This window comes from Scylla paramamosain, chromosome 1 (assembly GCF_035594125.1).
Source record: "Scylla paramamosain isolate STU-SP2022 chromosome 1, ASM3559412v1, whole genome shotgun sequence".
Classification (NCBI taxonomy): domain Eukaryota; kingdom Metazoa; phylum Arthropoda; class Malacostraca; order Decapoda; family Portunidae; genus Scylla; species Scylla paramamosain.
Window position 1 is genome coordinate 3,975,484 of NC_087151.1, and position 22,017 is coordinate 3,997,500.

General features: G+C 46.9%; 1 protein-coding gene across 3 annotated transcripts in view; it reads left to right on the forward strand.

Moving 5' to 3' along the window:
* LOC135090465 (uncharacterized) overlaps positions 1–22,017 on the forward strand; it is a 40,687-nt gene that overhangs the window by 18,221 nt on the left and 449 nt on the right. For 2 of the 3 annotated variants that reach the window (XM_063987321.1, XM_063987233.1), the window contains exons 2-9: positions 13,914–14,258; positions 14,511–14,719; positions 15,303–15,488; positions 17,642–17,740; positions 19,060–19,287; positions 19,981–20,130; positions 21,042–21,204; positions 21,421–22,017. The exon at positions 21,421–22,017 is cut by the window's right edge and continues 449 nt beyond it. In XM_063987321.1, the coding sequence (XP_063843391.1) occupies positions 13,919–14,258; positions 14,511–14,719; positions 15,303–15,488; positions 17,642–17,740; positions 19,060–19,287; positions 19,981–20,130; positions 21,042–21,204; positions 21,421–22,017 (1,972 nt within the window). In that variant the 5' untranslated portion in view covers positions 13,914–13,918. Of the gene's footprint in view, positions 1–4,235; positions 4,365–13,913; positions 14,259–14,510; positions 14,720–15,302; positions 15,489–17,641; positions 17,741–19,059; positions 19,288–19,980; positions 20,131–21,041; positions 21,205–21,420 lie in introns of those variants that run through there. The other variant, XM_063987373.1, reaches the window with a different exon arrangement.

Genomic DNA, 22,017 nt, shown 5'->3' on the forward strand with positions numbered 1-22,017 from the left:
TGTGTGTGTGTGTGTGTGTGTGTGTGTGTGTGTGTGTGTGTGTGTATACCTTCCTCGTCTGTGTTGCCGTCAGGTTCGCTCGTTTGCTGAGGTCCTCTGGGTTCTCTACACGAGGATCATGACGTGTTCAGAAACCCCCGTCGTTATCGTAAGGTATCGCTCCTCGTCTTCTTGTTACACACTACCTGACTGCGAGGGAGGGACAAAAAAAAGAGGCAAAATGTAAGAGTTCAAAGCACGAAGGTGACTTATCTACATAGTTTCTCTTTATCGGACGTCATGATTTGGAAGTTACTTATCGATTCAAGCAACCATGTGTCATATGTGTCACTGGCTGTGTGTGTGTGTGTGTGTGTGTGTGTGTGTGTGTGTGTGTGTGTGTGTGTGTGTGTGTGTGTGTGTGTGTGTGTGTGTGTGTGTGTGTGATATGAAGTAAGGCTCCAGAGAAAGAAACTGAAGGAGAGATAAAGGGAAGAAGAAGGAAAAGGAGTGGAGAGACACAGGACGTAAAGGAGGGAGTGAGAGACAGGAGGAGGAGGACAAGGACGAAAGGAGGAAGAGGGGGAAGGGGAAAAGAAGGAAAAGAGGGAGGATTGGAGGGAGGGAAGCACGAAAGGAAGCATTGACGAAAGGGAGGGTGGGAGGAAGATTGGAAAAAAGGAAGAAAGAAAGAAAGAAAGAAAGAAAGAAAGAAAGAAAGAAAGAAAGAGAGGACAAGAGAGATAGAGATAGATAGATAAATAGATAGATAGATAGATAAATAGATAGATAGATAGATAGATAGAGAGAGAGAGAGAGAGAGAGAGAGAGAGAGAGAGAGAGAGAGAGAGAGAGAGAGAGAGAGAGAGAGAGAGAGAGAGAGAGAGAGAGAGAGAGAGAGAGAGAGAGAGAGAGAGAGAGAGAGAGATGGCAGAGTGAGCAGGAAGGAAGGAAGGAAGGATGGCAGGTGAGCAGGAAGGAAGGAAGAAAGGATGAGGAAGAAGGAGGGAGACAGGATGAAAGAAAGGAAAGACGAAAGAAGAAAGAAAGGAAGGAAGGAAGGAAGGAAGGAAGGAAGGAAGGAAGGAAGGAAGGAAGGACCCACCTGGACAAACAAAGATTACAGGTGAAATAGTCCCTCTGTGATTGGTGACTTGTATCCTTCCTCCTCTCGTGCTGTGTGTGTGTGTGTGTGTGTGTGTGTGTGTGTGTGTGTGTGTGTGTGTGTGTGTGTGCACGCCACCAAAAGCACGTGGCGTGACCATGTACGGTTTGTGTTTGTTTCGTGGTGTGAAGCGAGTAGGGGAGGAGGAGGAGGAGGAGGAGGAGGAGGAGGAGGAGGAAGAGGAAGAGGAGGAGGAGGAGGAAGAGGCGAGGCAGGAGGAAGAAGAGGGAGAAAAAGAGGAAGGAAATTAAAGAGAAGAAATACAAAATGGATGGGATAGGAGGAAGAGGAGGAGGAGAAGAAGGAGTAGAAATAGGGGGAGGGTGAGGAATGGGAATGAAAAGTAAAGGGAGAAGTGAAATGAGAAAGAATAGGAGGAGGAGAAGTGGAGGACAGAGGAAAAGAGGGATGGAATGAAAAGGAAGGGAGAGAGAGAGAGAGAGAGAGAGAGAGAGAGAGAGAGAGAGAGAGAGAGAGAGAGAGAGAGAGAGAGAGAGAGAGAGAGAGAGAAGGAAAGGAGGAGAAAGATTTACACAAGTTCAATAGAGAGAGAGAGAGAGAGAGAGAGAGAGAGAGAGAGAGAGAGAGAGAGAGAGAGAGAGAGAGAGAGAGAGAGAGAGAGAGAGAGAGAGAGAGAGAGATCCCTACTGGCCTTGAGTGCATCCCCTTCCCCTCCCGTCATGTCATCCCTCCCCTCCCTTCCTCTCTTCCCCTCTCCTTTCCTTTTACTTCCCCTCACTCCGTTACTCCCTCTCCTCTCACTCCCCTTCCTCTACACTTCATTCCTTCTCCTTCCTTCTCCTCTCCCCTCCTCTTCCCTCTTCTCCCCTACACTTCATTCCTTCTCCTTCCTTCTCCTCTCCTCTCCTCTTCCCTCTTCTCCTCCGACACTTCATTCCTTCTCCTTCCTTTCTCCTCTCCCCTCCCCTCCCCTCTCCTCCTCCCTGCTTCTCCCTGGCAGAATGAAAAGTGCAGGATGGCAGGTAGAGGAAAGAGATGGGGGTAGAGAGAGGGGAGGGGGTGAAGGGCACTAACCCCCCCTTATCTCCCCTTCTTTTAGCCCTGAAAATAATTGATGGGGCAGCAAATAATTCCTGCTTTTTTTTTTTTTTTGCTTGTGTTCCTCATCTCCTCTTTCTCCTTGCTTTTCTCTCTCTCTCTCTCTCTCTCTCTCTCTCTCTCTCTCTCTCTCTCTCTCTCTCTCTCTCTCTCTCTCTCTCTCTCTCTCTCTCTCTATTCCCTGCGCAATTTTCTTTATTAGTTATTTATGGTGTCTCATTTTTTTTTTCTTCCTTTTTGTTGTTGTTGTTGTTGTTGTTGTTTTCTTGTTCTTGTTCTTCTTGTTCTTGTTCTTGTTTTTTTCTCCCCTTCCTCCTCCTCTTCATCCTCCTCCTCCTCCTCCTCCTTCTCTTCTTCCTCCTCTTCTTCCTCCTCTAGTTTGCAATCTTCCACTAGTAGTTAGAGTGTAGGTTAGCTATACAAACAGCTTAGTAAGAACCCCTTTGTATGTTGCTGTTTGTCCTCCTCCTCCTCTTCCTCCTCCTCCTCCTCTTCCTCCTCCTCCTCCTCCTCCTCTTCCTTCTCCTCTTCCTTCTCTTCCTCCTCCTCCTCCTTTTCACGCTTACAACAAAGGGGCACCGGTCACTTCATTCGACATTCTTCACCCTCACTTTTTTCTTCTTTTTTAATCAATGAACAGCCAAAACTTTTTCTTCCGCTCCTTTCATTTACATTTTCAGGGGACGAATATATGTTGAGCTGAAGTCTGTCTGTGTCTTTCTATCCTGTCTTATTTTTTTCTTTTCTTTTTTTTCCTTTCTTCTTTCTTGCTTCTGTAAACTTTTTAAACCGACTTTCTTCTTGTTTTTTTTTTCTTTATTATTCTGTTTTGTCCTCAATGACTCCTTCTTTCTTTCTTCCTTACTTTCTTGTACTCGACCAATGTTTCTCTTTCTTAATTTCTCTTGGGCTCTCGTTTTCTCTTTCTTCCTCTTTCCTCTCTCCCCATTTTCTTTTTTTTCTATTATTTTCTGTACATCTTGCCTTCCTTTCCTTTCCTCTTCCTTTACATCACACCTCGTTATTTCTCCCCTTCCAATCCTACCTAGCTTCGTAACCACACCTGCTAAATCATGTCTTTTCTCCCCTTGCTTGATTCCTTCATTGCTTCATCACATTCCCGATCAACGCATTCCATACAGCAACCTCCCCTCCCCCCTCTTCTCTCTCTCCCGCTCTCTCTCCCTCCAAGGCCATAGCCAGGTGTGTTGACCGTTCACCTGTCCCTAATACACATCGTAAATCTTCCAAAATCAATAATGGGCTTCGACGAGCGAGGGAAGGACGGACGCAGAGGAAAAGGTCGGGAGGGGATGTGAGATGGACGCGGAAAGAGAAAGAGAGAGAGAGGAAGAGAGAGGGAGAGGGAGAAAGGGAGACAGGGAAGAGGGATAGGTGGAGAAATAATTGATGTGGAGCGTAACGTGGATAGGGAGAGATAGCAAGGATCCGGTGAGAGGGGAAAAAGAGAAATAAAGGCAGAATAAGGGAGGATACGTGTGAAATAGGGAGATAAACACGAACAGAAAGAGACAAACCTATCAGCAGACGACAAAATAGGACAGATGAGTGGGACAGGTGATAGCTAATGCACAGGTGAATATAAGAGCACAAGGCAAGCAAGGGTGAGGGAGGGAGGCGCCCCCCGCACACCCCTCTATCTAGTCCTGTCTGGGCTTGTCGATCTGAGGCAGAGGGACTGAGAGGAACTGTGCTGTAGGATTCCTGAAATTCCTTTGATAACTTATTTAGCGTAATGCACGTGTGGTGTGTGTATGTGTGAAAGAGAGAGAGAGAGAGAGAGAGAGAGAGAGAGAGAGAGAGAGAGAGAGAGAGAGAGAGAGAGAGAGAGAGAGAGAGAGAGAGAGAGAGAGAGAGAGAGAGAGGGACAGGGAGGGATAATGTCGCTTCCACCCCCTCCCTTCTCTCTCTCTCTCTCTCTCTCTCTCTCTCTCTCTCTCTCTCTCTCTCTCTCTCTCTCTCTCTCTCTCACTCCTCGCCGGCCCAAGTGGCAGCGATAAACATTCCATGATCGAACACACAAAAGGTCAGGACTGGCATGCCTCGCTGCCGCCAGAAAGAACAGTGACACAGGCCGCTCCTCGTCTCCTCCGCCTGTCCTCCGCCGCCCTCACCCCGTAGGAATGGCCGCAGTGCTTCCGTAAGTTCCTGTGACGCATGAAAAAATAGATACACGGTTTAGAAATGCATCGTAAAGGAGAGAAATGTGATTGGTGTGTTTGTGTGATGATACTTTTGCACTGGCGGTAAAAAAAGGCAACGATAAGAAGTACGAGAGGACTGATATCATTGGGACTTAAGCAATGCAGCAGCACTAAATCACGAGATAGTGTTGCAGACCGTCAGGATAACGCGACGCTTTCCGCTAAAACTGTAAATCGATGATGCCACGGAAAGAAATATGGATGTGAGTTTGAGAGTGTTTCACCAGCATTTTGACATTAATTTGTGTGTGTGTGTGTGTGTGTGTGTGTGTGTGTGTGTGTGTGTGTGTGTGTGTGTCTGTGTGTGTGTGCACATATCATGCCACCCCACAATACTACTCCATTCCACTCCCACCCCCTTCGCAACACTGTCCCATCCTACTCCCAACCATACCACTTCTCCTTCCCCCCCCCACACAGTCAACCCCCAACACGCAACACTACCACTTCCACCACTTTTCTGCGTCCTCACCACTCCCTCTCCTTTCCCGTTCTCTTCCCTAACCCCGCCCGCCCTCAAGCGCCTTAAACCATAACCGCACAAACTTCTGTCCACCTCAGCAAAGCCCACACAATTCATTCCTTCCGCCCAATCCACCTTACCACATCTACCCCCGCCCTACCCCGCCCCGCTCCGCCCTTCCCCGCCCCGTCTGTTCGTTATGACTGAAGGCCAAGAAAGTTCGCTCATATAAAAACGACGTGATGACATGACCAAACTAACTGGCACCGCTAAACATCGTAAATCTACACCAGGTCATGGCAGGTCACGTGACGACTGACTGTGACCTCGCTTCGGCTCACACACACGCGCACAGACCATAACACACACACACGCGCGCGCGCGTGCGTCGTTCTTTATGTGTTAATAGTTACTTAGTTATTTCTTCGTACTATAAATTAACTCTTTTTTTTTTGAGATAGAGAGAAAAAAATATATAAAAAGCAAAAGAGAAGAAAGAAAGAGAAAAAGAAAAGAAAAAAAAGGGTCGATAACACATCATAAAAATACGGTTTATACGCAATATACGTGGAAAATGTCCTTGTATGTGTGTGTGTGTGTGTGTGTGTGTGTGTGTGTGTGTGTGTTGCTGCCTGACAATGGCGACGCTGTACATTGCAAGTTGGTTTCAGGAAGTTACATCAGCATTGCTCTTTTCCTGAAGCGGACATGAATCGAGGTCGCGTGTGCTTTTGGGCAGTGGTGTGGCGGTATTGTGGTGGTGGTGTGGTGGTGTGATGGTGGTGTGGTGGTGTGGTATTCGGTTTTAGGTCACATTTTGCACGCTATGCCTCTCCGTCTGCTTGCCGTGCTGCATTGTTGATGACTACCTGCCTGTCTACTGAACGGAATGGTCACTTGTAAAACTGTCTATGGCTGGGTGTCCTCTTCTTGTTTTCGTCGCACCTTATCAGTGGTTCGACGCCATGTGACCTCGATGTTGTGCCAAGGATCAATTAGTCTGTCAACCAGTCAATCAATCAATCAGTCAATCGTTGTATGTGTGTCTCTGGTGGATGGCACACAATGGTTTAGTTGACTGGTCCGATCTTAGATTAAACCACCTATTCGTTTAAAAATTCACTGTCCTTTCCCTCCCCCCCTTTTTTTTTTATCTATCAATGTAGTCTAGTTATACATTTGTAGTGGAGAATGTGTGTGTGTGTGTGTGTGTGTGTGTTTGTGTGTGTGCGTGTTCTGTTAAGTTGAGTAGCTGTCTGACTGACAAATGTGACCGTCTGCTTGTCATTTATATGAATGTCCGCACTTCTGTCTGTCTGTCTGTATGTATGTATGTCTATGTTTGTCTGTCCGTCTGTCTGTCCATCCGTCCGTCCATCCGTCCAACTGTCTGCCTGTCTGTCTATCTATTTGTCTGTCCGTCTGTCTATCTGTCTATCTGTCTTCTTGCCTGTCAGTGTACCTGCCTGCCTGTCTATCTGCCTGCCTGCTTGCTTGTCTGCTTGTCTGTCTCTCTGTTTGTCTGTTTGTTATATATTGGCATGTTTGTAGCTGGTATTTTTCGTTGGCTGTATAGTTATGCAAGAGTATGAACACGAGTTTGAGAATGTCAAGCATGAGCAAGCTAAGTGCGCAGGCTGGATAACTACACCTCTGGCTGATTGACTGTACTGGCGGCTGGGTGGCGTGGCGGGTGGCGTGGTGGCTTGGTGGGCGGGTGGTGAGGAGCGTGGGTGGGTGACTGGCTGGGTGTCTGGATGCATGGCGTGACTGTGGCGAGTGGTGTCATTAGCTGGGCCCGGTGCGTGGCGTGGAGGGCTGACTGCTGCTGACCGGTCACTGCTTGGCCGTCTGCTGGCGCGCTACGTGACCTCGTGCGTGGTATGGCTGGCTGACTGCTTGGTTCAGCCGAGGGATAAATATAACTGCCTGTCTGTATGTCTGTATGTCTGCGTGCTTGTCTGTGTGCTGTGTATCCGCTTGCCTGTCTCTCCGGGGTTGGCTGGGTGGCAGCAGGGTGGCGCTTGTCATACCTGCTCAGGGTTCCCGGCAGGCTCGCAGAGTTGCATGACATGTCTAGGTAACTCGCTCCTCGGTCACCGCGTCGCCGCTCTGGTAACACTCACGCACAGAGTGCACGCCTCTGGGACACGCGAGGCTCCCACACACCGCCCGGGAGAAAAGGGAGGTGGGGAGGGGCTGCGGGGGAGAATGTTAATAAGAATATAAGAATAAATCCAAAATTACCCTTCATGGGAAGCTGGTATCAAGTTGGATGAAAACCGTGATCCGGTAATGGCCGCCCCAGTGAGTAGAGGCGCCCCGCGTGCGGCTCCCAGCTACTGCCGCTGGATTACCGCCCCGCCAAGGTCGCGCCTCAAGCAAACCCTTTCCTAACGATGACGGAAGACTCCACCTTTCCAGCGGCACCCAAATTATCTCTCTAAACTCTAAACTTTGTCTTTATTCTTACATTTTTTTTTTTTTCACGTAGATTGTATTGCACTTTCTACTTTTAGATGCGAGTATTTCCATGAAAATTTTGAGTTTGTGGAAAAAGACAAACTAACAGGAAAAGAAGAAGAAAAAAAAAAAAAAGGAATAGCAGCAGAAAAAAAAAAAAAAACAGTAATTGGAGTGACACGATTCCAGCTTGAGGGAAGTGTGGCACGGGCGCCCTCCTCCCCTTCGTGTGTGTCTGTGTCCACCCCGCAACACACACACACACACACACACACACACAAACATAAAAAAAATATAAAAGATATAAATTAATATAGACATAAATTAATCAATGAGTAATACATGAAACAAATAAATGAATGAATAACTATATAGATAAATAAATTAAGCAGACAAAAGAGATATACTAAAAACAAATAAATTAAGAATATCTGAGCGATGCGCCACCTCCCACATTTTGCCCTGAGTCGTTGCGAAAAGGAAGGCCTTCGCTTGCCTCGCCTCGCCTCGCCTCAGATTGCTTATAGCCTCACTCTATAAACGCTGTGGGTTTTCTATCATCGACCTTATACTTCATTTTATTTTCCTTACAGTCTTTCTTTTCTCTTCACATTTCCTGCGTTATTTATAGCCTCTTGGAGGGAAATTTTAGAGCGAGAAGGTAAAGTGAGCACCCCGGGCCGCCTCACGGGTCACGAGGGAGGGAAGAGTATGTCACGTGATCGCATGACGTCACGGTCAAGTGCGTCACGCGTCATGGCGGTGATGACGCAATTAGTGACGTGAAAAGTTGGTAATGACGGTAATTGGAGGACACGCCCCAGGTGAGGACCGGGGGACGGGGTCCCTTGGGACGGAGGGGAAGGTGTGTGTGTGTGTGTGTGTGTGTGTGAGGTTGAAGGTGCATTTATGTTGTAATGACGTAGTGAGTGCTTTGTCTTGGTGAGTGTGTGATGAGGATGTGTTAAGTGTGGCGGTGAGGGGAAGAAAAGGAGGCGACCAGTGATTGTGAGTGGCAGTAGTGGTAGTGGTGGTAGCAAGTGTTGTAGTGGTACGAGTGAGGAAGTAGTATTAGTAGCGGTAGTAGTAGCAGTAGTATTAGTAGAAGTAGCAGTGGTGTAACGGTGGTGCAAACAAGACGGTGGTGTGCCGCGGAGGTGTGGACGGGGCTGCGAGGCGCGGGGAGGTGCGGGTCACGCTTGGGGAAGGGAAGCAGCAATCGATAACCACAGTTTCCATCATACATTGCAGACTCCACACGACACTTCACGACACGGAAAGTCAACACACGGACTAAAGCTTAAACAGTAACCTGCTTATACCTGTGAATAGCAACACACACGGCATTCTACACGCGTTTCCAACCTCACTCCCAGCACCAACCACCCAACAGGGACAGCTTACTCACGAGGCGTCAGATTAAAGAGTCACGCTTTGTTATCGCGTCGAGATAGAAAGGGATTAATGGACAGAGTGTATAATACCATCACTCACACTCCTCATAAATCATCCTAGTAGTAATCCCTGTTGTACGAATTACATAGGGGAGATACAAGGAAAGGTGGTGTAATCGCTTCCATTCTTTCTCTACCACCCCATCCCCCCCAAACAAGGCGGCGCTCGACCACACTTGAATAGCTGGGGAGTTCAAGGGAATGTGGTGCTAAACGATTCATCAAGGACACGCCAGGCAGACGTGTTTGTCCACGGAGAATAATTTAGGCCTCTGTCAGTTACCGGAACGTGGGGCGCCTGTTGAAATATGTGCGCAAGTAACTGGAAAGTGTGAGGAGGGAGGGGGAAGGTGCATAGTGAGGGGGGAGGTGAGGGAGAAGGAAGGAGTGAGAAAGGATGGGGAAATCTTGGGAAGGGTAGGAACAAGTGCACGAGAGTAGAGGAGGGGAAGAAAGGAGTGGGAAAGGACGGGAAATCTTGGAAAGGGAATGGGGTGAGGGAATGAGGGAGGGAAGGAGTGAGAAAAGAAGGGAAATCTTGGGAAGGAGAGGGAAAAGTGCATGACAGAAGGGCAGGGGAAGAACGGTGTGAGAAGGGAAGGGAAGGAAAGGGAAAAAAAGAGAAAAAAGAGGATGAAGAAAGGGAACTGGAAGAGAAAAAAAAATAGAAAGAAAATATGAAAAGGCAAGTTAAGTGTAAGAGAGAAGGAGAGGCGGTGGAATAAAGCGAAGAAGCGAAAAGGGAAAGAAAAGAAGAGGAAAAGAAGAGAATAAAAAGAAGGAAGACACGAGCGGTGCATGATAGTGACGAATGACGGGAATTACGTTCATAATCACTACGTTGAATCAGTCAGACTTTGAATTCACTGTGGCCCTTTGACTGCCGCGATGGTTCCCCGAGTGACCTCCCCCTTGTACTAATTCCCTAAGCGATTTGTTCCTTGTACTGGTTCCTCGAGTGACCTCCTTGCTTTGGTTCCTCGAGTGACCTTGCTTCATCTCATTCAGGGCAATTTTTCCTCTGACATAAAAAGAGAGAAAGAAAGAATGAAAGAATAAGAACAAGAACAAGAAAAGAAATAAAGAACAGCACATTGTAACAGTCTCCAGTGGTCGGTGCTCTTGTTTACAACCTCCAACACTGCTAACACTCACGCCGCCGCCGCCACATCGCCTCATTAAAGTACCATCATGCAAACACAACACCAGTAGTGACCCTCAGTAGTACCCTCAAAGCGCCACAGAGTTACAGTGTGTTATTATGATACCGTATGTTGCTGCCTGTTAGCACTCTATATTGTTAGCACCATATGTTATTAGTACTGTTATTTCTGCGCCATTGTATCCCCTAACCACTCTATTAACTCGTCATCTTGTTACCTTACTGGTCCCTACAGGTGCCAGTGCCATAGTGAAGTGTCAGGAAGTAGTATCACCGTGGCATTTTTCCTATTTTTTTCCTATTTTTTTTCCTAACATCAAGGAGCCACTATGAACACACCAGCATGAGCCAGCTGTGTTATATTATACAAGACAAGCCACTATCATGAATATCCCACGAGTAATTGCCCCCATAACCATACACTAACCATGCCTACCTTATCAGCCTCCCTCAGTCCCCCGCCAGCCTGCCAGCCCGCCTCGCCTCTCCTCGCACTCCTCCCTTCCCCTCAGTACTGTTGCGTGACACCACCGCCCGTCTGACCCACTTCCTCCTGTGTTCCTCTCCCGCCTCCTGGACTAATGAATCTAAACTCCCCTTGCTAACCTTTCCTTCTTCATCCCTCGCTAACCTTCCTTCCTCCCTCCTCTCCTTCCTTTACCCCCCCTTCTTAACTGTCTACCTCTCTCTATTTCTCTCTCCCTCTTCTCTTTCTTTGCCTTTCTTTACCTTTCTTTCTTTCTTCGTTGCGTCCTTGTTTTTTTTCTTATGCTTATCTCCTTTTTCTTTATTTACTCTTTTTTTTCTGCCTCTCCTCATTTTTCATTTCCTCCTGTCTTTCTTCTTTCTTTGCTTACGCCTTCTTACCTCCTCTCCATCTCTCACTCATTCCTTTCCTTGCTTCTCTTTGCTTTCCTCCTCCTCCTCCTTCTCTATCTCTCTCTCTCTTCCTTCCTTCCTTCCTTGCTTCTTCTTTCCTTACCTGTCTTCTTTTCTTTCTTTCTTCCTTCCCTTGTTACCTTTTCTTATCTCTCTCTTTTCCTTCCTCTCTTTCTTTCGCCCACTCTCTCCTTTCCTTCCCTCCTTCCTTTCTTTATCTCTTCTTAACTCATCTCCCTTGCTTCCTTGCTTCCTTCTTTCCTTCCTTCCTTCACTCCTTTCTTCTTTCCCTAATCTTACCTGCTCCTTTCCCTTTCCTTTACCCTCCTCCTCCTCCTCCTCACCTCCTTTTCCGCCTACCAGTCTTCCTCCCCTAATCCCATGTCTTCCTCCCTCCTCTTCCTCCTCCTCCCTTCCCTTTCCTTCCCTTCCCCATCCACACCTTCATTAAAATCTCACTCCCATTGATCAAAAATTGAGGTCATGGTGGACGCCTTCTGATGGATTAGAGAGGAGGAGGAGGAGGAGGAGGAGGAGGAGGAGGAGGAGGAGGATTGATTGAAAGTTGGATAGGGAAGGGAAATGAAAAAGAAATATTGAAAGAAATGAGAAAAAAGAGAGTTATTTAAGAAAGGAGAAGGAGGATGAGGAGGGAGAAGACGATGATGAGGAGGAAGAGGAGAAAGAAGAGGAAAGTAGATTGATAGAATGGAAAGGAAAATGGAAATGATGCGTTGAAAGGAAAGGAAATAAAAGAAAAATGATCATAAACTGACCCCTTTTTCTCGCTAACTTCTCCCTCTCCCTTTCCCTCTCCCTCTCCCTTTCTCTCCCCCTCCCCTCTTTTTCCCTCCTCTCCCCCCACTGGTGTACATCAAGGGAGCGGGTCGTCTCTCTCTCTGCTTATGTGGCGATTGATGAAAATAACATGAAATTGGTTGTGTAATTGTAAGCTAGCGTGTGTGTGTGTGTGTGTGTGTGTGTGTGTGTGTGTGTGTGTGTGTGTGTGTGTGTGTGTGTGTGTGTGTGTGTGTGTGTGTGTGTGTGTGTGTGTGTGTGTGTGTGTGTGTGTGTGTGAGCCTTTTAATTCACTTGTACACACACACACACACACACACACTTCATGATATATGCATACAAACACAAACACACATACATTCACACACACACACACACACACACACACACACACACACACACACACACACACACACACACACACACACACACACACACACACACACACACACACACACACACAGTCGTGCAAAGGAACACAAACATACACACACACACACAAACACACATAGTCATGCAAAGGAACACACACACACACACACACACACACACACACACACACACACACACACACACACACACACACACACACACACACACACACACACACACACACACACACAAGATCAAGCGCAGGGAACAGAGTCGCATAATCACACACATAAACATAGACACGCAGAGAATGTCCACACACACACACACACACACACACACACACACACACACACACACACACACACACAATGGCTGCAGACAAGGCTTATGATAGTTTTAATAATAATTGCAGTCCATTAATGTATTGAGAATTATTATCTCGTGGTGGTGACTAAGACGGCTGGCAGACAATGGTGGCAAGGGGTGGGATCTTAAGGGGGAGGGGTGGGGGAAGGGGACAGTGGCTAAGCAGGGGAGAGGGAAAGGGGACGGGAAGGATGGAGTATAGGATAGGGTGAGGGAAGGAGGGAGGTAGAAAGGCGATGACAGAGCGAGGGAAGTTAATAGTGGGGAGCGTCTTAACTGTAGGGAGTGTGTGGTAGGGTAGTGACGAGGAGGAGGAGGAGGAAGAGGGAGGAAGAGTAAGAGGAAGAGGAGGAGGACGGTGGCAGTGTGAGTGAGAAACGACGGTTGTTTTATTAGTTAAGCCTTTTTTTGCTATACGTTTTTTTATTTATTATTGTTATTGTTCTCTTTACATTTAAAGCTTTATAAAAAGTTGTTTGCATGGACACACACACACACACACACACACACATACACACACATACATACACACACACACACATACACACACACACACACACTAAAAAAAAAGTAGAGAATTGAAGGTCAGTTTTATCTTTTTTATCTTTTCCAGATTGCAGAATTATTGAAGAAACTTTAATACAACTATGTCCAAGAATTTTTCGGTGATTATCGGAAAATTTGTTTAGCATTGAAGAGGTTAAGGTTGTGTCAGAGTGAGGGGCGGGTGAGGGTAGGGAAGGGGTGCAGGAAGGGTAGGGGGAACGTGAAGGGTGAAGGGGGAGAGAGATGAGAAATCTGGCAAGTGTTTATCCTCGGAACAAATTGACGTGAGAATAATTGAAGTGGAACACGAGAGAAGATTATAATGTTCTCGCTTTTAAAATTAAACATGCATACTTCTGTTTAAGCATATATGAATATGTGCATATAAATTACTGCCCTAATGGGATTGAATGTCACTTGTTTGTTAGAATATTCAATTAAGCACGCCATAAAGTTTCTGTGTGTTGTCTTTACTATAAATTTCGGAGTAGTCAATACGTTATATTAATTTCGAAAAAATATTAGGAAGGTTCATCCTTAATGGTTTCATTTTCTATCATGTTAACTACGTTTTCTTTTTATGGAGACTACTTTGATATCTGAGTCATTGTTATTAGTTTATCGATGTTGATGAAAATGTGACCTGTTCAGTTCGTGCGAGTTTTTACCGTCGAGTGTTAGAGAGAGAGAGAGAGAGAGAGAGAGAGAGAGAGAGAGAGAGAGAGAGAGAGAGAGAGAGAGAGAGAGAGAGAATGTCAAGATATTTTAAAATTAATGGAAGTCCATGTACTTTTTATTTATTCATGTGTGTGTGTGTGTGTGTGTGTGTGTGTGTGTGTGTAGGCATGGCAACACTGCTTCTACTACTTTTACTACTACTACTATTACTATTACTTCTTCTACTACTACTACTATTGCCGCTACTATTAATGGTAATAAGCACCATCGCCTAACGCCCTCCCCTCCCCACCCCCCTCAGCCGGGATGCCCAGCAGTGGGTGGCTGACGGCGCTCACTAGACACTTCGCCCGCGCGCCGGAACTCTCCCCTGCCCACGCCACGCACTGCGGCCCGGCGGGAGGGAACGGCGTCTCCACCGTCTCCACACACCTGCCCGCGGAGGATGGCACCCCTGTCGCCCGCAGCACGCTCACTCGCCCCACCACGCCCTGGAGCCTCGACACCCTGGACGAAGAGATACAGAGGACAGAACAAGAGCAGGAGGGGAGTGGGGCTGCTGGACGCCGCTCCAGCCCAACCTCGCCGCCCAAGGACGCCACTCAGTCCACGCCCATCACCCACTACCACTACCACGCCCACCCAGGCACGTGCACGGGGCGGCTGGGGGCGGTAATGGGACAAATTTTCTTTCTTTATAATAGGGACACATTCATAGCTAAGCAAGAAAGATATGTGGTCACTTGATTTTTCTTATGTAGGAGGGAGTCTGGCCAAAGACAATAAAAAATAAAGTAATAAACGCTTGAGGTGCCATTCACTAGAGAGGATAGTTTGTGTCAGATGTTGCGGAGTATATGTTTGTTTATTGTGTGTGTGTCACGTGTTGTCTCCGCAGGCGAGAGTGACGTGCGGGACCTGAGCCTGATGGAGGAGGCCGCCCCCCATCTCCCCCGCCCTGCCTCGGCACCCCGAGCATGCCGCCCCCCCTCCGCCACTTCCCGCCCGCCTTCTGTTGCCTCCCGCCACTCCACCCCGGTCCACCCGACCCAGCAGGGCCACGCCTCCCCTCCCTCGGATCCCTCCGCCGTGCAGCTTCCAGCTCAGGTCAGCTACACTCACCTCCCGCTCGCCTCTTCTGTTTTCACACTGACAGCCATCAAAATTTAGGGAAGAGGAATGAAAGGAAACAAGATTATCCATTGTCCCATTCTTACACACACACACACACACACACACACACACACACACACACACTGGCTGAATTGCACCCACATATGTAAAGTTATCTGGATTAGCATGTCTTCGCCGTAACACACTGACTTGTTGTTCAGCACCAGTACCTTCCCTCCGTGCTGCCTGAGTAAACGTTATTCATTCCTTCAAAACTACGTGAAGGAAAGAAAAGGAAAAAAAAAAAAAAAGGCTACACATTTTACTAATGCAGCAATGTTTTATTTAGCTTAATTAATAAAACATAATTTGACACGTATAATTTTTTTTCGAGAACATTGCTTACCTACAAATATAAAACTAATGCTTGATAAAATTAGGTAAATAGTGAAATTATTTAGCATTCTTTAAAGACTTAAGCCTTACGCACGTATTCTGTAATATTTTCTTTAATTGTTAGTTTTCTTTTATTTGTTGATTTCTCCATTAATTTTCCCGCCATGGCCTCCGTTTCCAGGTCGAGGATCCACAAGAATGGGCGGGCGAGGACGGGACGGAGGGACGCGGCCACTACTACATCCCGCCCGTCATCCCGCCGCTGTTTGACCGCCCGCTGGTCGCCCCGACGCCCGCCTCCACACGCTGCAACACGCCCGTATGGGACCTGGACGGAGAGAAGAGGGTGCGCTTCCTGGAACCCGAGGTGAGAGAGAGAGATTGCGAGCGTCTTTAGAGAATCTGCGTAAATTTCTGAGCCTGCGTCCGTTTTCTTTGTGCGTGCCTCCGTTTTCTGTGAGCGATGCCTCCCGATTACAGTGACGCAAGTACCTCCGTGAGTTGCGTGTGTAGTGTGAATTGTGAGGGTGAGTGACGGTGAGAGGGTGACGGGCGGGGGGAGAGGAGGTGGGGTGAATAAAGACCGTGAGTGACAGGAGTGGGTGTGAGTGAGGGTGAATGAGGAGATGGGGAGATTAATGGTGGTAGTGAGTGAAGGTGAGTGAGGAATGGTTAGTAAATAAATGTAGGCTTAAAGAAATGGGAAGATGTTGAAAGAGTGAGGATGAGAAGTGATGAGTGAGGGATGGTTGATAAGTAAAGAGCTTGGAGAAACAGAACATGGAAGATGGTGATTTCACGGAGAGGGGGGAGGGGGTTGTTAGTCTCTTAATTTCTTGATCTAATTAGTATTATTGATCTGAAGTTGAAGTTTGATGGAAATTTGGTTGATGTGTTTTACTTACTTTGTTTGTTTATGGTTGTTAATTAAAAAAAAAAAAAAGAAGATAGCTGCCACCATCCATGGGCTTATGCATAATAGTTTTATCTCTGTGTAGTATGGTAACGTTCTTTCTATTAATTAGCCGGAGATCCATAAGGCACAGGAAAATCCCATGACAAAAAGATTCATTTCAATTTCACGTATCTTTGTAAAAACAAAGGTTTCATATTATTTTCCTCTGAATAAACAGTGATATATCTAGTGGATAATTCTGCTACCTTGCAGTTGTGGGATCCCTACACTAGGGAAAGTTACAGTGCCCCTGATCAGTTCATGAGATAAATTTTAAGTCAATAATTTACAGAAGTTAACTTGAGTGTGTCCAGGGTGACCTTAATTTTCAGTACTACACATTCTAAAGTATAATAAGTTAATTTTGAGTGTGCCCGGAAGCTATTCTAAATCCAGGATTGCAATAATTTTTAATATTGAGCATCCTAAGTACTGTGTGGTTGTTACATCAAGATATGTCGTGTATCACTGTTGTGTTGACTAATACTCGTACGAAATCACAAGAAAATTTTACCTATCTGAGTTTGCATCCTGAACTTTATTTTTCCCTAATTCTAAATTGATAATTGGCCTAGGAATTTACATGTTCTTCTCTCTGTCGGCTGGCAGATGTTTAGTGTCTGCCAAGTAATTATTTTATAATAGGCACAAATGGTTATTCATACATAGACAAGCTTTGTAAACAATATAAACTTATTGAGAAAAAAATCACGTATTTGTCTTCAAGCAGTCTGTTAGCGTCTGTCGCCCGCGGCCCGGAGCTCACCTTATAAAGGACCACCCAACATTAAAAAAGAGTTTCATCCGCCCGAATATAATTATTTTCTTTTCAATATCCCTAAAAGCCTATAACCCTTCTCTGCTCTTAGATTGTTCTTGAACACTTTCGCTAACAGTTCCACATATTGCCGGAACCTGACACTGTCTTTTAACAAATTTAGATCTCAAACATTGTTCTCAGAATTTCTTCATAACTACACAGAGTTTTCATTCCCTACAAGTTTCCACTTAATCTATAGCATCTTGTGAAAGGGAATTTTTATCTGACTGATGTAACAAGAGCCAGGAACCTTGTTTTCCTGGCTTTCCCCACATAGTTGGCGTCAGCAGGAGAAAAACGTATTCCTCCGCCAAGTCCACTTCTCATCTCAGAAAATTTCTAGATTACCATTTCATTTAATATCCTTGTTCTGAATTCTTACTGATCTCAAAAATATATACAAAGTTTTATTTACGAATCCAAGAAAACATATTTATTTAGGGACGTTCCTTTAAAATATTCTGACTAAATAATTTTACATGATCTTTATTGAAAGATGTTATCTCATATTTTTAATTGAATTTTCTTTACTTTTTGTCCCATGACAGTGAGAACGTGAAAGTGAGTGAGGGTGAGTGAGGGATGACTTGTAAGGAATGGAAGACAGGAGGATGGTAAGAATGTAAGGGGTGAATAAAGATTGGTTAGTAAGTTAATGCTGAGTAACTTTGAGCTCTGTTTTTTCTTTTTTCCTTTTTATTTTTTCTTCTCAGTGTGGTGTACAATGAGTGTGTTTCTCCTGCAGGTGGTGGCCCAAGAGGCGCCCTCCCGTCCCGACAGCGTCTCCTCGCAGTACTCCCACATCGTGAAGAACTCTACCCGCTATGCCTTCCAGCCGTCCCAGGTCAGACTACACTCAGCACACTCCTTCTGTGTCGTCCCTCACTCTCTTATTTCTTTCAGACAACTGACAACGAAATGACACCGGCAATTTTTATAGAGATTTGATCATGGTATTTGAGCTTTTCTTACGCATTTTGAAAAATTTCCCCCAAAATTTTATAATGCCTGAAGGAAAATGTATGACCATTACACAAAGACTAACACGTGTAGGCTTACTGCTTTCTTACAAGTTCTTACGTTCATAACCGTGCACGGAAGTAAAGTTATTCAGCACTCTACTCCATCCTGTGTAGAAGTGAGTGCGTGTACCCTTCCATACCATGAGTGAGGCGTGCCGCTTTGTGATGCCATTGTTCGCCTGCCTACCAGATTAGCTGCCGTGGTGAGCTGACATCATATTACGTCACGATAATCTCCCTTATCTGTTGTAGAAAGCCACGACACCCACGGATAAAGAATCAAACGTCAGCGATCTGTTCCCGCCATCTACACGTGATTCCGTTATTAAAATGGAGCATGATTTAAATTGGCAGGCAAAGACAGCGCGAGTCCTTGCATGGTCTTTGTTAGCAGGTTAATGTGAGGGAAGGAGGAGCGATTTGCACAGACCTTATGTAGGATTATGAAAGGCAGCAGCGTGAGTGTGCGTGTGAAGAGGGAGATTAAGGAATATTATGGCATTTCTCGTCTTCATTGCGTCACATTCATGTCACAGAAATATGGACGAGGAACAGACCACAAAAGAAAAAGGAATTCAGACAGTCAAGATGAAATAGCTGAGAAGTGCAGGGTGAGGAAAGCCCCGAGTGACAGGCCACGTCACTTGTGCCTCGTGAGAGTTGTCCCGCCGTCCACCAAGTCAAGTGATTGTAATAACCTTGTCACTACTCATTGTGGCGACAAATAGTAACCCGACTCCCTTTCAAGCATATCCTAGTATATTACCTGTTCTTATGTGTGTGTGTGTGTGTGTGTGTGTGTCTGTCATTCCCAGTAGGATCTGTTGTTTATTTGAGGGCGGCGGCAGGTGAGAGCCGTGACAAGTACAGCATATCACGGTCTATATTTTGAAACACTTCTGCCCGCTCCTCAATGACTTTCAAAAGGCTTTAGTTGGTTACGCGGATTTCTAAGTGTGCTTTTATGGTTCTAGAAACGGGTCAACAAAATTTCTATGTTATTAACAGGAAAAACACTCTTGAGAACTTGGCTAAATATCTGTGTGACCTTTGAAAATAGTCATGATAAGAGAGCAAAGCTTTTTTGAATAGTCCCAGGAGAGGTGCTCACTCTCTCACCCATGAATATTCCCTCCCACAGCCGCTGACGGCCGAGCAGGGACCCCACAACCCTCGCTTCTGCAACTGCCCCTGCCACTTCCTCCCCATCGGCCGGCGGAGTGTGGGCGTGCAGGTGAAGCGGACAGACCCTGAACCTCCACGCCCACGCCATTACCGCCTCTACTTCACGCCCACCACCCGCGGCCTGCAGCAGGGCAACATAGGAACTAGATCCCTTGCCCTCGCCTCCCGCGCCCTCTTCTCACAGGTGGGGGCTGCGGTGGTGGAGGCGTGACACACACACACACACACACACACACAGCCCTCGTTTCCTTTGCTTGATGCTGCCTCACGTGCCGCTCTCACTCACCAGGCTAAGCATCCACGACACTAGGGTGGAAACATGACTAACATAACTTTCTCAATATTCTGAAGCCAAACATACACACGATGGGAATGACATTCACACACACACACACACACACACACACACACACACACACACACACAATTTACTTTTAAAATGTATTACCAATCAGTCTATTAATCTTTCTTTACCTTCCGTCTGTGTCTAAAGCTCCTTCAAAGGGTTGGATGCGACAGTAGTCTTCATTTAATTCTGTCCTTGCATTCTCTCTCTCTCTCTCTCTCTCTCTCTCTCTCTCTCTCTCTCTCTCTCTCTCTCTCTCTGTATGCCATGGTCCTCGAATTTTCCTCTTTCCTTTTTCCCACATATGAAATAATGATCTACTTTTCTACCATACTCATGAACACTCACTCAGTCATCTCACTTTCTGTTTCTTTGTGCAGCCAAACATTATGGTGCCACCTAACCACTCAGCCACTGCATATTTCCTTCCTTCCTTAGATGTGACGGCTATGGTAATGGTGCTACACGTAGATAAGACCAGAATTCAATAAGTTGCAGTAGAACTCTTGCTTACCCTCTTCTCCCCGGCAGGTGGGTCTGGTAGTGGTGGTAGTGGCGTGGTGGGTGGCAGGGGCGGTCGTGTTCTCCCGTGTGGAGGGCGCCGCCGAGCACGAGACCGTCAGCAAGATGGCCGAGCTGCGGACCGACCTGGTGCTGGGACTGGCCACGGAGCTGCGCCAGGTAGGTCTTCCAGCGTCTTCCCCTGCTCAGCGGACTCCCAGCCACCCTTTCCTCTACTTTAGCTGACCTGGTCCTGCTGCACTATCCTTAAGCCTCCCTCCGGCTCCTCCCCACCCAAGGCAGCAATTATTATTAATTAATTATTTGTTATTATTATTATTATTATTATTATTATTATTATTATTATTATTATTATTATTATTATTATTATTATTATATTACATTATATTTCATTTATTTTCTTATTTTTTTATCTATTTTTTTTGTGTGTGAAGCGAGCCTGAACTCCTATTAAAGAATGCAATAGATGCTACGTAAATAAACTCACCTGGCAATTATTACACACATCCACATTACACTTGACGGTGATAAGACTTAATGCGTTCAGTGACTGTGGGTCAATGCAAGAAGTGGGGATGTTTACAGACTATTTATTACGTTTACAAAGAAAAGAATGGTGGTATTTTTAATTTTCCCATTCATCTATTTTATTGATTTATTTATCTATTTATTTATTTTTTCATATAGATTAACACGGGGTCTTGTTTGTTGGCGCGAAGATGTGATGTGTTGCTGTGACTGGTGGTGCTGATGGTGGTGGTAGTGGCGGTGGTAGTGGTGAGGGGGTTAGAACATCGTGTGGCAGGCAGGAGCGGTGGTAACGTAATGGTGATGGCGGTTTAGAAGTTCCTCTCCAGCATTACAGGGTGAGGGAGGTGGTGGTGAGTGTTGGTGTGGCCACTGCCCGGGGCCTCCTGGCAGTGAGTGTTGCGGGCCTAGTATGAGTTTATAGGATCTTTTGTTGTTATTACCATTAAATAGGATAAGGCAGGGGGCTCGAGTGTAAGTTAAGATGTGGTGTGTGTGTGTGTGTGTGTGTGTGTGTGCACTCACTGAGGGCGGCGCCGCAGGTGTTGCCGTATGACGTGGTGTGGCGCACCAAGATCGAGACCTACATGGGCAAGATGGAGGCCGCGGTGCTGGACGCGGCGCGAGCTGGGTACGCCTCCCGGGCCCCCACCTGGACCATGGCGGGGGCATTGCTCTACTCCGCTTCCCTCACCACCCTCGTAGGTAGGTGGACGGGCCGCTGTGCTCTCCTTCTTCGGTTGGTGCTATATTGTTGTAATCACATGAGCCACACCTCCGCTCACAGGTATCACTGTCTTTCTATCAACACAACTGCAACTTCGGGGCTCACTCCCGTTACCACCTACAGCTGGGCAAGTGTGAGGTGTATCATCTCGGCTGAATATTTGGAGTCTAAGGTGATTTTTTTTCTTTTGCCAGGTCCTGGAGGCATGACGCTGCGGACAGGCTTTAGCAGAGTCTTCGCGGTACTCTTCTCCTTGGTGGGCGCCCCCCTCGTGCTCCTGCTGGCCATCAGCGGCGCGTTCACTGTTCGTGAAGGCGTGGGAAAGGCATGGGCGTGGCGGTGCGGGCGTGGACGGCAAGGCAAGGTTGGCGAGAGTGCTGTGGTAGAAGGCCGGACTGGGCAGTACGGGGGCGGTGCGGCGCCAGAGGGCGAGGCAGCCATCAGACCTGCCAGTTCCTCCAGCTCCGCCCGATCCACGCCCAACGGCCCGGGGGAGCTGGCGTCGCGTGTCTCTGACAAACATAAGTCAGAGATGCACCAGGCCTCCCGAGTGCCCGCCCTCGACTCCACCCTTAGGTCCAGCAGTCTCTCCACGCCTCGGGACAGCGACCAGAGCAGCAGCGGTTCGCCGCCCGCGCAGGACACACCTCAGTACGCATCAGCAGGTGGCGAGCAGTCCTTCGTCGGCGTGAATCCTGCCCTTCAGAGGCGAATAGCCATGGGTCCTCGCCGCCAGATCCCGCCTCGGCGAGGCCAGAGCCCCGTGCCCTGGGCTGTGTACCTGGGCCTGG